Here is a 17,161-nt window from a genome sequence, read left to right as displayed (position 1 = left end):
ATTATATTTAATTATTCTTGCATAATTAAAAAGTCAAATCTAAATGACTTGTAGAGTCTTAGCCCGTTTAGATGATTTTTTATTAAAATGTTTTAATGTATTTATGTATGTTAATTATATTTTTTTAGATCAGGATTTTCAGCTTCTAATACACTAATCTCCCGTTTCTCCCCCCATACTTTCTGCGTTCTCATCTATGCGTGTGCCCAGGTGTTACACGTATTGGTGAGAAACGGTGGTATAGGTTTAGTTTTAATTTTTTCCCATATTGGCGGCTGTTATTGGCTAATGGTTGCACGATGTACTTTGCACCTGTATGTGCGTATTAGGTAGCGTGCACTGTACATCGTTTCGCGATAGTTTTTAATTAATGCATCATTTAATATTCAGAGTATTACTTCTACATATCACGTGTGATATAAAAAAATACACATGGTTGTATTTTTCTATTTAAATATATTAAATTTTTCTAATTTTGTTTTTTTTTTTTTTTTTCATAATAAAATCGTTTTGCATAGTAGAGTTTACCGCATTTATTTGTGGAAACTTTGATATACTCGTATATTACTAGTATGCATATATACTAGTGTATACTTGTATTTTTGTTTTAGTCTTTTATGCAATAATCATTAGCCTTGGCAGTCGATTACAGCATTGGTACGTACTCCCATAAGTTTAGAAAACACGCGTTTGAACTAGGGTGTCGGAGGTGCCCCGGGGCATGCTCTCTAGTTTAGGTTTTTGCACCCTGGTGGTATGTGTGAGAATCGTGGAGTGAGTGGGTGGGTATGCATGTATGTTTGTACTTTTTAAATACGGGTAATTGGCGGGCAGGTAGCATACTTTTTTGAGTGAATGTGAAAAATTTAATTTTAAGTAGGTAGGATCCAGGATAGGCATTAGGCTTGCTTCCACTCCGGAGTGGAAATTCCGCCTCCTGGTTTATACAGAATTGTTACAAAATTATATCATTTCCATTCTATTATGCTTGCATTGTAAATTTATTTTGTAACAATTCTACAATATTTATTATGTATCATGATTCAAAGGGATTTGCAACCATTTGAAAGATTAATTTCTATTTCGATTTTATCTCGAACGAGATAGAGTCGAAACAAATCTGCAAAGCCTTTGATGAATTTGATACTTAGTTATAAGTATTATAAAATTAGCACTTCGCACAATCGCGCTATTTTGTTCTATTGTTAGAAATATTTCATATAATTTTATATAACGAATAAATGAAATAAAAATATTGGAATAAAATGCATTACATTTATTGCATTATTTATTTCAATTCCATTTTATTATTCGAGATTAAAAGTGCGATGTGTTATTAGGTCATCTATTAGAATTATCTGTTTGGACATAAGATTGAATAGTGAACACGGGAGTCGTTAATTAATTTTTTAATAATTGAAAATTTTAAAATCACGAAAAAATACTATAGAATATTTTAAAGAAAAGTATGAAAGAAAATAAATGAAAATATTTCATAGATATTATTATTATTATTATTAACAGTTAAGAGTAATTGTTCAAAAATGTTCTTAAATCATTCGGAATTGTAATATCATAATCTGGCGTATTACAGCGGCATGGTATTAGAATAGAATCGATACTTTACATAACGAATAATCTGTCTTTCGTCAAAGAGAATATTCTCGACCAAATGGCAGTCATTATTTTATATGTAAAGAACTCAGGATGTTTACTAATCAAATTTTTTCTTTCAGGTTCGTTAGGATTGTGTTAGGTTGATTTCATTTTATATTTTAGAATCAGGGACGATTTTAATTCTATATCATTAACCGTTGTAATATGCCAAATTATGTTAGTACATTTTTCGAATGATAGACGTTTTTTAATCAGATACTCTTTTCTTTATCGTACATAATGTATGCCCAAACGCAATAGGCATGAAGAAAGAAGAGGCTAAATGCCGAAGAGCCCCCACTTAATTGTGGTTCAAGAGGGCAATTACAGATTATTGAGTTATTTTTAAAATTTCAACAACATGTTCGAACTTTTTGAGAATGGCTCTTTAATCTCATATCTTGTATTTTATTATATTATTATATTGCTCGTCAATAATTTTCTTGTTGTTATTGCAAGTATAAATGATTAATATATTTTTCTTTTTGTTACAGGTGATCATCGTTGGATTTAACATCAACCCATTTGATTGTCTTCTATTTGAGCACCTTAAATTGTTATCTTTTAAAATATGTATCTATATAAATGCATTTCTGAAGGCACACACTTAAACACATTAAATATGAAACATAATTATTTACAATTCTATAATAAATATAATAACTTCAAATATTTTTTTTTTTTTCAAGATGCACTCAAGATTGGGGGGATGTTTAATAACCAAATATTTAATTAATGAAAATATCTGTTTAAGAATTACAAAACTCAATTGACATATGTTAATGTAATTAATTTTTTAACGATATTTCGCGTAATTTTTTAATGATATTTCGCGTGACGAAGAACATGAATACATTTATTTTATGCATCGCGTTAGTGATCGTTTATAAATCTTAGTGCAAAGTGTAATATTATCGATCGAAATACATAGTCATTTATTTTTTATTCGTAACGTTTTATTTAAAAAATCGAATAACGTTTCATTTTTCAAATAATCGCAATAGAACGTGGGTGATATCTTCGAGGGTGCCTCGTATTTTTGAACAATTTCACAAACTTCCCGACGTAAGCTGTCATCGGTAAACACATATAAAGGGACTTGACCTAATCTAAAGTTTCTTCTTTGCAAGAAGCGACTCTTTGCTTCGCTTTCTCTTTCTCTCACCCTCTCTCTCTCTCTCTCTTTCTTTCTCTCTCGTCTTCCGCTCTTTTTACTCACTGCAAAGGATAGAAAAGTTCACGCGTTTCTACAGTGGTCGAGAAGGGTAGAAGAGCAAAGGGAATATGCTAAGGACTTAAGGATTTTCTTTTCTTACGCGTTTCCAAGGATTCACGTCGTTAAATATTTCTTTTACGCTATTGCAATTTTTAATCCAATTTTTATGACCAAGGACCTAATCAATTGTTTTTTTTTTTTTTTTAATTAAAAACAAACGTAATTAAATGAATTAATTTATCCTTTAAAAAAAAAAAGAAAAAAATACAGAGTTCACATATCTTTTGAAATTATAACTTACGTTTTATATTATACAAATTTCCATGTGGTATAAGTAATGACTTTTCGATCGTTGAATAAGTTTATCGGAATAATTGAACGTGTTTAGAGTTCGATCATTCGATAAAGGGTCGTGGATATCATCGACGACAGGTGGACCGAGGTTGAAGTATCCGAGATGTATCCTCGGATGCAAAGTATCTCCGAAAGGATCGCTGCCCACCGCGGTGTGCTTCTCGTAACATGCGCGTTAAGCATACGCTTCTACCTCGAACCGATGTGGCAGTGTTGATGGGGGTGCTGGCGGTGGTGGTAGCGACGGTGGTAGTGGTAGTAGTAATAGTAATAGTAATAGTAGTAGTAGTGGTAGTGATGGTGGAGGGTGGTGGTGGTGGCGAGCATTGGGGGCTTTAGAAAAGAGGGGTAGTTTCTAGCGTCGGACGCGAGTCGCGTTCTCATATCTCTTGTTCTTTCCAAATATTTTTTTTATTCTTTTTTTTTTTTTGTCAATATATTTCTTTTTTAAATAAGTGAACAATTACTTGTTCCCTGAGAACTTGAAAGCATATCAGATTATTAATAATAAATAACATTCGAATGATTTTGTTAACGTATCGATATTCTTACTTTTATATTTGCATTGTATTTTAGTTCAATAACATAATCGATCTAATCGATATCATAAACGATATTAAATTGAGAGTTCCAAAAAAATCAATAATCGATTGAAAAATCATTTTTGATCGAATGAACGAATTGAAAGGGTAGCGTCGAACCCGTCGCTAGGTAGCACCGTGCCAATGACGCTGGCGATGAAGGGGGCAAGAGGAGAATAGAGTATATGTAGGAGGTGGAGGAGGAGGAGGATGAGGATGAGGAGAGGAGAGCAAGCGACGGTGGGGTCGGCTGCTGGATACGCGATGGCCCGATGGGGTGGGTCGGTGGTGCTTGTTTAAGAGAGAAAGAGACGAGGATAGAGAGATGGAGGGATGAGAGAGTGGGGTAGAGAGAGTAGGGATGCTGGGGCGGTTCAAGCGAGAGCGAGTTGACGCAAAGTAGCGTACGTCAGTTTGTGTCAGACAACGGAGCACGGAAGATGCTCCCGGTTCTTCGCGAAACGGATGGACCATCCTCGGCACCGAGGTCTCGACGTCGTCGCCGTGTTGTTCGCGCGACGACGAGGTCGAATCCGCGTCGTCGAGGTACCGCCTTTTCTTCTTCATCATCTTCATCTTCTTCATATTCATCATTTTCTTCGTCGTCGTCATCTTCATCTTATTTTTCTTCATCATCATCTTCCTTATCCTCGTCCGTTAAATCATCGTCCTTCTTCGATTTTCGCGAGCTTCTTCACGAAAGGAATGATTCAGAAATCGAGATGAAAAACGAGAAAATTCTTATTCGGGGTTGGATTGGAAGAAGAAGAAGAGCAAGTGGTATCGTTAGACCAGTCAGTACCAGCACCCTCATGACAACTGCATTGACTCTTCTCTTGATTCTACTACCAGCTGCTTTTCCGGATAAGATCAACATAGGTGAGTTTGATAATGATTCGTGCTCGTCGAATAGGTGGAGGAATGGTGCTAGAACGCGTTCTCAGGATGATTTCATTTAAATAAAGATGATAAATTATCATCAATGAAATCACAACGTTAACTTAATGAAGATTATTTTCATCCTGGAGAGATAATAATAGTAATAATAATCGTCTCGTTTTTTCTCTAAGTTCTTTTTATTATTATTATTATTATTATTCTTTATCTAGTTTTGTTTTTTAAGGGTGTCAAAGCTCTAAACTACTCTAATTTTACTAAGAGACCAAGTTACTCGTTGACAGCAAAATCTCGTGTTTCTTCGTCTGAGAGAAAGTGGTCCTTCTTGAAAAAAAAAGAAAGTATAAAGTCGTTTTAGAAACGTCTAAATAATCGTCAGTTAAGAAGAAGAGACTAACAAACGAAGTGAAGAATCCTCGCGTACTTTTTTTCTCATAAAGATTAGATAACAGCAGGTGGCAGGCAGTGTTGACCGAGCTACGGTAAAGATACCCTTACACAATCATCATTACCACCACCATCATCACCATTACACTACCATTGCCACTGTTTTATTATCGGTACGATAAACTCAAAGAAAATGTTTCATGCGTTGCAGTTGGCGCGACGCATAAGCAAACAATGTATGCATGGCTGAACGAACGCGCGCACGAGAAGAGAGAGAGAGAAAAAGAGAAACAGAATGCAAAATCTTTCTTAGAAATTTCATTCTTCATCCCAATCCTCGAATACGTGAATTCAAACTTTTCCGAGATAAAAAATAAAAATCTTCCCTTTTTCTCTCTCTCTCTTTCTCTCGTCTGCAGTGAATAGAAATAAAAAGTTAAATCACGCGTTGCGCTATTTATTCGCGTTCGCGCGTACACGGTTAGCGTCGAGTCGAATTAGGTCAAGAACCCATAGTATTATCAGATCTCGATTTCGAACAGCTGGGATTGAAAGTGGGTGGGAGTGGAAGAGAGAGAGAGAGAGAGAGAGAGAGAGAGAGAGAGAGAGAGAAAGAGAGAAGGATTTTTAAAGAAAGTAACGAACGCTTCGTTCGTCACCGATAATCGTTCTAATTAACTTTAACAATCTAACAAAACGAATATTTCTCGCTTCACGCATCTTTCCATACGATCGCGCATTTGAGGATCATCGTTCTCGTTCGCGTGCTTCGTTTCGAAAGTGTAGGAAAATTAAGAATCGCTGACCGAAATACACGGCATCGTGCATCTGGTAGAAAAAGAAAAAAGAATGTGATATTCGGTTAAAAGGCTCTTGGATTACCATCAATGCAGGTTTCAGCGTTGTAACGCCAGAAATTGCGGGAAATGAGAGAAAGAGAAATAGAATGAGGTAAAGAGAAAAATAACGAGATAGAGTGAGAAAGATAGAATGAGAATGAAAGAAAGAAAGAGAGAAGCAGTAGGTGTAGGTAGTGTACGCGTTGAGCGACGAGCGAATGATGAATGCCCATAGAAATGACGACGTCTTCCTCGCACTTGCTATCCTGGAATATGTAGATGAAGAAGTGACTGGTAGGTAAGTCGAGGAAAAGACGAAGAGACGACCGAAAGGTCGTGCCGTAGATGAGGAGGAAAGAGGAAGACTGGAAAGATAGATAAATGGAAAGAGAGAAAGACCGGTAGGGTAGGGTAGGGTAGGTTGTAGTGGGGTAGAAATGAGAAGGTTCGTTGCCTCGCCAATTCGAACCCCCTCGCATCCTTTGCCTGACTTTCTTCGTTTCTCGACTACCCACCCTTCTTCTTTCTCTTATTTTTTCTCTTTTTTTTTCTCTTCTTTTTTTTTTCTCTACTTCTTTTTCTTCTTTACCCCTTTTCTTCATGCGCGACCATCGTAAAGCAACTCGAAAAGGTTCTCGCTCGTTTCTCGATTTGCAATAAAAGACGCGCGCGCGGGTAGACAATAGATGAGAATAATAATAGAAAATAGTAGAAGCTGATCGGGGGGTAAAGCATAATTTAATTAATTCATAGACCCAATTCATTCTAAACTCTATTTCGATTGGATAGGTAAATCGTTATTACGTTTTAGGCTGTATTAGAGGAAACGGGCTTGGGATTAGGGTTAATCGTAGGAGATCTTTTCGAAATGCATTTTTTATTTCATCGAGTGTAGTAGGGATTGGGGACGATTAACGAATTCGTTTGGGAGCTTACGGATTTCTCATGGGTATCAAATGTAACTATGAAGAAAATTCTCATGGAAATTTCAATAAGATAGATATGTAAGTAGATACTTACGGTAAAATAGGTATTTACCTACATACTTCTATGTATGCGTATCTATGTGTATGGGTTGCAGCTATGTATCATATTCACTATACAGCAATAGAAGAGCTTGCTTGCGTGTCTCCGTGTATCTTCTCTTCGAAGCTTGCTCGTTGACTCAGGAACGAAGTGAGTAACGTTGGCATGTGCCGCCTTTGTAATAGAAGGAAGGGCATTCGCCACTCAAGCCGACTTGCAGTTCGCCTAATACGATTAATAGTATGACGTTAACAGACAAGAAAGATATCTTTTCCCTCTCACTCTCTCTCTCTCTCTCTCTCTCTCTCTCTCTCTCTCTCTCTCCCATTTACTGTAAATGCCATCGAAGAATTTGCCATTCGCTGGTAAAGACCAGCAGGTAGCGAGAGACGAAATCGAATTTTCGTTTAGTTGGAATGGGCGACTGGAAAACGCGAGACACGCAGTCATAAGAGAGAGAGAGAGAGAGAGAGAAAGAGATGAACGAAGAAGGATGATGAGGGTGGGAGGAAGAGGAGGGTCGTTAAATTCTCTCGCGCTACGATCGATAACCTCGTCCTTCGGTCGCTACAAACGTCCTACAAAAGTCAGACAATTTACTTTTTTGTACTTCTCCAAAAATCGAATTGTTAGTTTATTGTTAATAGATTTGAAATTTGCCGCTTTTCTCGTTCAATATCTCTGTCGCTCGCACGTTTCATTCGAACGAATTGTACTTTAAGTAGAAACGAGTCGGATGGGTTAATAGATATTTTCAAGCGGTAACTTTTTATCCTTTATAACATTTCGAATTGACGAGTTTTATATTTTCTTTTTAATCCGTGATCGCGAATAACATAAAACATTACATCTCAGTCCATCATCGAAAATAATCGAATCTGCGCGAAAGCTTTTAAATAAAATTAATATTTTATGGTACGCGACAAAGGTTTTCACTCAGTGAACAAGCAGAGTAACGTTATTGTGAATATAATTTGTCTTTTATAAAAGAGTCATTTTTACCGGAATATTATATACTTACATTTAATAACGTTAAACGAAAACGTTTAATCGTTTTATATTATTTCTATATATATATATATTATTATTATAAATATGTTGTTCCTATAGACACAAAGTATCGTTAAAGTAAATGTTAAATTTGAAAATCTATATTCGAAATAAAATGAAAGGTGGAAAATAAAGGATCCAGTAACGATGTTATTTTCTCTTCGTCAAAATTGATTAAACGACCATTCAAAATAATATATATTAAGTAATATTTATTATTATATGACTATCACAAAATAAAATAATGTAACCGGTTTTAATGATCATTAAATAATAAATTAAATAACATTCTTGTCTGTTTACTCTTTATTTTACAGACTCGAGTCACTTCTTTACTAACACCTTTACTTCCCACACTTATTCAATACTACCAAATAGGTCGCGTCTTTTTTACTGTCTTTCTGTAATCAACAGTACACGGTTTTTATCTTTTGTTTCTCCAGACGGGTCACCCATCTATGTTACTAACTGCACCCACGTTATACATGCATACATATATATACGAGTATTGTATACCCTCCGTCGACGTGACGGATTTTCCTAAAGCCACGAGGATGGTTTATTTTTTAAAATATCTAATAAATTTGATCAGAGTACTCTTTATAGAATTTCTATAATAATATTTAATATTGTTATTTATAATTTTAATTTAAAAATAAAATTAATAAATTCAAACATGGAGAGGTGGGGCAAGAATTGATTATGGGATATCGAAAAATTGTTTTTATATAATTTTGAAAAATTTTTTAGATATTTCATGAATTACTTAAATCGTACGATTTCACGTTGACATATACATATACATAGAAGCACGTCGGAATGTCGGTTGTCTCGAGCTCGGTGCATCCGACCGCCAATTTATTGTTCGCATAATCGTGCGCAATCGGGACCGCGTTATTCGGAGTTCGTGTAATGCGAGAGCAGAGAGAACCGCCTATGTTTCTATAATTGATGCATCGCCCTCCCTATTAGAATGACAAAACCGCTGGCTCGGTATACGGTCATCGACGCGTATTCTACTAGCACTGCGTTATGAACAAGGGTTGCGAGGGTTGGCGAGGGAGGGTTGTGAGAACCCGAGAATTCACACATACGATCGTGATCCTTCTCATGTGATAATACATACCATATCTAAAGGATATTTGCTACCGAAACCAACACTATTCTCTTCAAAGTCAACTAGTCAATCTATCAATGCGCGAAACAAGCATTCAATTTCTAACAAACAAACAAATAAACGATATCAAATGGAATTTAAAATATATTAAAATTAATCTTACGTAAATATATTGATTTTTTATATGATTTATTTTATATTACAATGATTATAATATCACATAATCACACTTTTCACACATACTCGATCAAAACAGGAATTTTAATTGTTTTTTTTTTTATATACGATTCTCTTCTAGATCATTTTCTCGAGATCGAAGGCTGTTACTTTTTTCTCCCCTTTTTTCTTTTTCCAATGAGTTAGATGAAAACGAATCGAGTTTATGCGGATATCAATTTCCAGGTAAAACCTTTGGAATATTTAAAGGTTCGGTTTCGCAATGTTAGGAGTACTCCGATATTCTAGGGCTGTTGCTTTTCTCGTGAGAGAAAAGGAGAAAGATAGCAAAAGCTCGCGTATCTATACGTATGCATGTATATCGTTTCGAATATCTCTAAACATGGGACGTCGATGTCTATGGAAAAGCGAATATCCAATCGCACATTATGGAACAATATCATCTTGCCATCGTGTTTGTATCTTTACGTATGCGTATACATACATATTCCTGCGACACGTTTCATTGCAACCCATTGAGTACTGTGATCGATCTAGATATACGAGATATTTCATGTGGGAATAAAAAGAAGATAAAAAAGGAAAATAAACGTATCGATTATTTCATTTGCAAATAATCACAAGACAACAAATTCAATTTCCTATACATTCATTTTCCATCCAGTAAAATAATTGTATTCCGATTTATAACGAGATTTATTTTTTCTTTTTTTTCTTTTTTTTATCCGATTTTTATTCTCATAAGACTCTACTTTAACCCTTATTTGCACTTTTAAACATTAATTTCTCTTTGATCGTTCAACTATCGTAAAACTTTTTCAGAGAAGGATATGCATTCGCCACACGAACGTGGGCTTGAAAGTAACGTGGGTAATGAATTTTTTGCTGATCGTTCAGAGAAAGCTTTTAGAATAGAAATCTTCCCTTTCCCTCTCTTCCTCTCTCTCTCTCTCTCTCTCTCTTTCTCTTTATGCATAAAAGCATAAGTAGTATTCCTGGTGCCGATGAGCCAGTCAAACTTTGTTAGTCTATACGTGCTCGATAAACGAAGTAGCTCCCATTTGAAAAGGAAACAACATTATTTTACTTGAAAACAAATAGATACTATATTCTCGTTTCACATTTTATAGATTAGAGTTAGAGAAAACTAATATATATATAATAGAAATAATTAATATGAAAATAACTTGGTATTCTTGTAATGGAAAATGAGGTGGAACAGTAGGAGTAACAGTGTGGTAGTAGACTGGATTCTTGCAAATAGACTTGGAGTTAGCCCAAGGGCAAAGTTCATAATGCGTAGAGCTCGCAAGTTTCATGAGTTCCTTGTGAAAGTAGCACGCGTATTATGTCGAAAGCTGACTATTCGTAACGATAGGGGTAGTATTTGGTAGAAGACCTTAAGAAAGAGAGACAGAGACAGAGACAGAGAGAGATTATCTAGTAGAAGTAGGAGTCTTCTGAGCCAACATCTACCTGCTACTTTTCTCTTTCTCTACGTGGTTGACGTAGTAAGGAATATCCAGTCAATAGTTGGTCGTGGATACGAAAGATGTCGTTGTAGTAGAGAGTCTGCTTTCAGGCGTGCCTGGAAGTTGGGTTCCGAAGTAGAAGGTGGGAGAAAGCCAAAAGAGAAATGACGACAGGTTGGGGTTGCGCGCGCGTGCAATCACCCTCCAAGCCCGTTTACGAACCCTCCTGTTTGTCTAGGATTCGTTGGGGTTGACTAAAAGGGGTAGAGGTGATGCGAAAGCAAGCAATAATGTCATAGACTGACTTGGTGCGGATGATTTTCAGAGGGAAATTAAAAAAGAAAAAGAAAAAGAAAGAAAGAAAGAAAGAAAGAAAGAAAAAGATCGTGGAAAACGTATAAGGATGTAAACGAAAGGAAAGGGAAAGGGAAAGGATGAATAGATGGCTGGAGAAGATAAGAACAAGAGAGGTAAGAAGCGTACAAGAGTTCCATGGAGGAAAGAAGAAGAAGAAGATGAGTAAGAAGCTGCGAGGATGATGGTAACGGATCTTGGAGAGTAGGATAGGGATACGATAAAATAGATAGAGATAGAAAGAGAAAGACTAGAGAGATAGAAATGGTAGGGGGGAGGGGTGGGTGGATGGAAAAGATGAGGGTTAGGGATCGAAGGAGGGTAAAAGGGAGAAGGCAAGATGTCGGTAGGGGATGGAATCGAAAGTGAAGGAGCAAGAGAGCAAGGAAAGAGAACACGGGGTGGTAGTGGGAGAGGGTGAAGAAGCAGAAGTGGGAGTTGGAAATGGTAGTGGAAGTGGAAGTGGTAGAACTGGGATGGGAATAAAGGGATCGATCCTTGACTGCGTCGAGTCGGTACACCCTTCTTCTTCTCTTCTCTTCTCTTCTCTTCTGCTTCTGCTTCTGCTTCTGCTTCCACTTCCACGAACGGCGGCAGCTACGGCACACGGCCATTTGCCAGTTTCTTCTTAACCGGATCCAAGGTGGTTATTAAAAGGCCGCGTGGCACCATCGTCACGGAAGCTCAACTTCTTACTTTCGATTCTTCTTTAGCGGAATTTAATTAACGCAGCGACAGAGCTTGACGTAGTCTGGGATACCTTTCTTCTTCTTTTTTTTTTTTTTTTTTTCTTTACCTTTCTCCCTCTCTCCCTATCTCTCTGTGTATTTCTTTTTTTTTTTTTTCTTTTTCTATGACTATTACTGACCTTACTTAGCTACTAGCCAAACGCGATCGTCGATATTACTACCAAGGTTCTTCTTACATTCTTAAGAAGTACTCACGATTCAAAGTAGTTTGTTAAGTGTATAGAAACAACCACTCTTAGTTCGAGAGAGAGAGAGAGAGAGAGAGAGAGAAGTCGTCTAGTATATAACGCCGGAAACTTTCCAGACGTGAACGGGAATGCCGAGAGTTTCTTATTCTAGATGCGATGTCCTTTTGAACTCGTTCCCGAGTTATCTCGATAATTCTATTTCTCTTACTCTTTCTATCTTTTACTCTATGGCGCATACACAACAACAAAAATAATCGCAACGTGTGATACCCTGTTATATATATGTATATGTATATATTACAAAGTCTCCGGCAAGAGGAAATGTAGAACGATCGTGGTAAAGAAGAAGATAAAAAAAGGAAAAGGAAAAGGAAAAGGGTAAAGAAAGAAAGAAAAAAAAAAAAATATACGGAGCATGTATTTTGAAATGTCTGTGAAAAGGACGTATCTAGTAGAATCCCAGAAGTTGTTCCCAGCAGTAATTCCCCGCTTTGGTGACTCCGTTACAAGTTACACGAGCAAAATCCCCACTTGGCAGACCAGTATGGTTTACGAACTTAACAAGAAAGTATCCTTGTTTTTATATTATCTTAAGTAATATGCACTCACTCGATCTAAAATATTATTTTATTATTTTTTATCTTTTATATTAGCGATATCACAATAAATGTTAAAGAACATTTTTACGTGTTACGTATTGTTTTTCAATTGTTTTATTTTATAAATGAATTCGTGGTTTACGATAACACATAATACGAAAGGATTCATCGTCAATATGTTTCTCGTAATTTAAAGGTTACTGAACATTGAAGTAATATCTCGTGGTTCCTTCTCAATCGCATAAATCTCTGTCTATGAAACAAGATCGTTAGTTCCTATCGTTCAATAGCCTTTAATACTCTTCGATTATCTTAAATGGTTGATATACTAGTAAATACATTTCACGAATCTCGACAATATCTCTCTGTCTATATTTTATCGAATAACATGCGTGATACGACAGTCCATTAATTCAATCCCTCTTGACTTCTTATTCCTTTTTTTTTTCTTTTCTTTTTTTCTTTTTCGGGAGACTATTCTAGGGTTGAAAGACGATGATGGGACGAGGCATAAAGTTGTTTAAGATTTTACGAAGATGATAGTAAAAAGAAAAACATGAAATGATAGGAAACATCCGTCCAGTAATTTGATTGATCCGTTCCAGCCGATGATGCTTTTTTACTTTTGTTTTGTTTTATTTTGTTTTTGTTTTTAATTACGAGCATATGAACGCGCCATATTTGTTAATCGGTGAAAAATTGAGGTAGGGATTGATAGGGAGAAAAATTGATTAATCGTTTTTCGCTTTTGGCTAAACGTTGAAAATAAATATCAGAGAATTCAAATACATTCTTTTTTCGTGTATCTCTTCGTTGAAATAAAAATATATACTAGAAAGAAACCCTCGAAGATATCTCATCCGAAACTAAATAAATTCCCATAATGTTATATGAAACAAAGTTTGCTTAACTCGTTCGTTTTACCAAAATTTTATTACTTTAATTTACTTAAACGTATCGTATTTGAAATTATCATCGCGTCGAATTAAATAGAAATTTTTTTCCAAATTTATGACCGAAAATGAAACTCTCTATCGTGTTTTTTTTTTTAAGTTTTATTCATCGGCATATTTAAACAACGCTTGGAAGAAGAGATAAAAAAAATGAATAGAAGATATTATATAGAAAAAAAAGATCATCGAAATGTTGTCTCAATGTATTTCAAATTTAATAAATAAATTCTAACGGGTAAAAAACGAAGAAAGAGAGAGGGAGAGAGAGAGGGTGGGAGGGAGAGGGAAAATAGGAAAGAAAGTTTTGTCTTTCTTCTCTCATTTTTCGCATATTTTCATAGAAAAATATAGGTCGAACTGGCCTGCCTGAGAGAAAACTCTCAACGGTACATGGTAATCGCAGGAAAAGCGTGTGTTTGTTTTAAGACGAAAGCACACCCTTTTCCTTCGCGTGTAAGCTTTACGGTGACGTACAAGGTACCTACGATGTATGCCTGTTACTCCTATGTAAATAAGTATATATACATGCGTGTACTTATTGTTAACATAGCATATATGTTATATTCAATAAAAAAAAAAGAAATAAGCGAGTTTTTAACGTGGAAAGCAAGAATTATTATAGTCTGGATTTTACCTTTTTTTTATTTTTACATATTATATTTCTTTTTTATTCTTATAATGATCATCAAAATTATAGCAACAATATTTTTTAATTTCAAGATCGTTAAAAATGTATAAATTTCGGTATAATTATAATAACATAACTTTTACTGTTTTTGAAATATTGATTTTGTTTACAGTTGTAACGGGGGCTTATGCATGGATGACTTGTATATGGGTCGTTAATAAAGAAAGGGTTTAACAATTTTCTAACTTTTATTGAAATATTTCTAAAATTATGTTGCAAGTAATAATTTTGATTGATCCGTTAGCAAATAATTGTTATAATTTTGATATTAAATTATTCTCTTGATATAAAATCATATCGTCGTCGTCGTCGTCGTCGTCGTCGTCGTTGTATTTTCTCGTAATTTAAAAATAAATATTCGTAGATTTTCACACAATGTAATGGAAATGTAAAAATCGGTGTGTCAAGTTCGTAAAGTAAGTGCGTGCGTGAAAGAAAGTAAGAAAATAAGGGAAAAAGAAGTAGGAAGGGTGCTTTTCTGAAAGCAGCTGGCTGCTGGTGTATTTTCAAGTCTCGAGTCAGAGTACTTTCTTATTCCACGTCGAATACTTTCCACAAACAAGTTACTTCTAGATCGTATGTTACGTGTAACGCCAAGGCATTATTCATTTTTTTTTATTCGATAAAATATAGTTTCTAGAGAGAAATTCGGTATATTTGATATTAATCTCGATTAACGAATTTTCGGTTGCGTAGGATAATTCGCGAAGCAGCAGGTTATCGCGGTTAGGTGGAGTTCGTTTAATGCAAATTCATATACTGCTCGTAGTTCGTATCAATGAATCTTTAAGTAGGCCATGATATATCCTTGAAAAAAAAATATATATCAAGAAGCTCGCGTTTTATTAATACAGTCCTAAATTATTATTTTACCAATATTGTTATATAATAATATATACTATATATAATAAAAATTCGTTTTCAACACAAGTAAAAAAGAAAAAAAATGGACAATGATATAATATATTGCGAGTTAAATTTTCTACCAACATTCAACTTTCTCTTAACGAGAATAAAAGAAAAAACAATGACGTATTAGTGATATTAACGTTTCATAAGGTAAGAATAAAGCATGAGAGATTAGCTGAAAGTGCTTTCGATCGTAGTTTCTTACCACAAAGTAAAGTAGCGGGATAAGCTTAGGTGCTTATTACGGTATAAGAAGAGAAGAAGGAAGGAAGGAAGGAAGGAAGGAAGGAAGGAAACTAGCTGAAAACCAAAGATGAAGAGGGGGAAAAAGGGGGCCGGTTGTAGGGGATAAAAAGAAACGAATGAGAGAACGAGTCACCCGGTATGATCCACGATTTCTCGAGCTAATTCGCATTTTGTTTAAGCGTCGAATTTTGTAGAGGTGAACAACTACGCGATGAAAATTTTAATGAGACTTTCCCGTTAATGTTCGCGCCTCGGCGAGTTCGTAGACTCTCAATTAGGAAAAACAGTTGGGGTAGGGTAGGAGGAGGAAGGGTAGAAGGAAAATAGTAGGAAAAGTAGACTGTGCTCTCGAAAGGAAGCCTTAGTCCTTCTTCTCTTCCTTGAAAATAATAATCGTGCCACTTACCTCGTCGCGACTTTTTTTCGTTTCTCCTTTTCTTTCTTTCTTTCTTTCTTTCTTTCTTTTTATTTTTCATTCTATTTCTTTATTTCTTTTACTCATACCCCCGTAACTCAACGGCTGGCTATCCACCCAACCATATTTCTCCTTCTTCAACGTTAGCACAAGTTTCCTTATCGCTTTGAATACCACGGTAATTGTGTTTACAAAACGACACGCGGTAGTACCAAGTCTTTGTAATTCCACGGATTGTCGAGCCACGAAAGGAAACTTTGCGAACGGTGTACCTCGATTTTTTTTTAAGTTCTTTCTATCACGTCGCACCTATTCGTGGTCGTCTTTTTTTATTTTTATTTTTATTTTATTTTACTTTTTTTTTTTTCAACTAATTATAAGTATCGTACAACGGTGTACGAATAATAGCCCTACTCACACACACATATAGTTTTCCTTTAATTATATTAATTTTTAAATTATAATCATATAATCGATATATTTATATTTATATTTTAATTTTGTTTTGTTTTGTTTTGTTTTGCTTTTAAATCATTTTTATATTCATCCTTTCGTTACTTATACATTTTTTAGTTTTCCTTCTACATTATTCTTTTCCTCATCCTTTTATTTAATTTTTCTTTTTTTTTTTTTCTCTTTCATCCGCGAGAAAAGTCTAACGGCGAGAGGTGGGGCCGAGCAGGGAAAAGGGTTTTTGTAACCGTGCTTTTTAACAGCTGTACCAAAAGAATATCGTTTGGAGTACTCGTTAAAGCGGACGCTTAATACACAATCTCAACGAAGAATTTTTTAACGAATTCCATGATAAAAGCACGCCACTTGCTTCTTCGTCTTTCCCCGTTTTCACCGTCGTACATAGGGGGGGGGGGGCGGAGGAGGGGGAGGATGATGCTAGTATTTTATCGTATCTCTTCTTTCTTCTTCGTTTTCTTCTTCGTTTTCTTCTTCTTTTCACTTTTCATCACCCTCCCATCCCTTCTTTTCTACCCCCCTTGCTATATTTCCCCAACCTCTGTGTCTTTCTTTATATCTCGTCTGCTACAATCGCGAAGAAAAAGACACGTCGTCGTTTCGAACGAACGAACGAACGAACGAACGAACGAACGAACGATCTTCGTCCTCATTTTTCGCCTTGTATTTTGAACAAAATATTACGCGGAAAGATAACCTCGGGCTTTTTCCTTTCCTTTTTTACCTTTTTACCTTTTCACATTTTTTTTTTTTTTTTTTTTTTTTTTAAAAAAAAAAAATAAATTTCGTATTCGTAGAAAAATGTTTTATTATTTCA

General features: G+C 35.4%; 1 protein-coding gene across 3 annotated transcripts in view; it reads left to right on the top strand.

The window, feature by feature from the left end:
* The first annotated feature begins 4,187 nt into the window (after positions 1–4,187).
* The window catches only part of LOC106786213 (glutamate receptor 1), a 209,026-nt gene continuing 196,052 nt past the window's right edge, over positions 4,188–17,161 (top strand). Inside the window, exons 1-2 of one of the 3 annotated variants that reach the window (XM_014747355.1) lie at positions 4,188–4,353; positions 4,522–4,686. In XM_014747355.1, coding sequence (XP_014602841.1) covers positions 4,248–4,353; positions 4,522–4,686 — 271 coding nt within the window. In that variant the 5' untranslated portion in view covers positions 4,188–4,247. Of the gene's footprint in view, positions 4,687–17,161 lie in introns of all 3 variants that reach the window. The other 2 variants (XM_014747353.1, XM_014747354.1) reach the window with 2 other exon arrangements.

The sequence above is a fragment of the Polistes canadensis genome, unplaced genomic scaffold (assembly GCF_001313835.1).
Source record: "Polistes canadensis isolate GaletaPanama2010 unplaced genomic scaffold, ASM131383v1 scaffold_68, whole genome shotgun sequence".
NCBI classification, from domain to species: domain Eukaryota; kingdom Metazoa; phylum Arthropoda; class Insecta; order Hymenoptera; family Vespidae; genus Polistes; species Polistes canadensis.
This window is presented reverse-complemented; position numbering and strand designations above follow the sequence as displayed.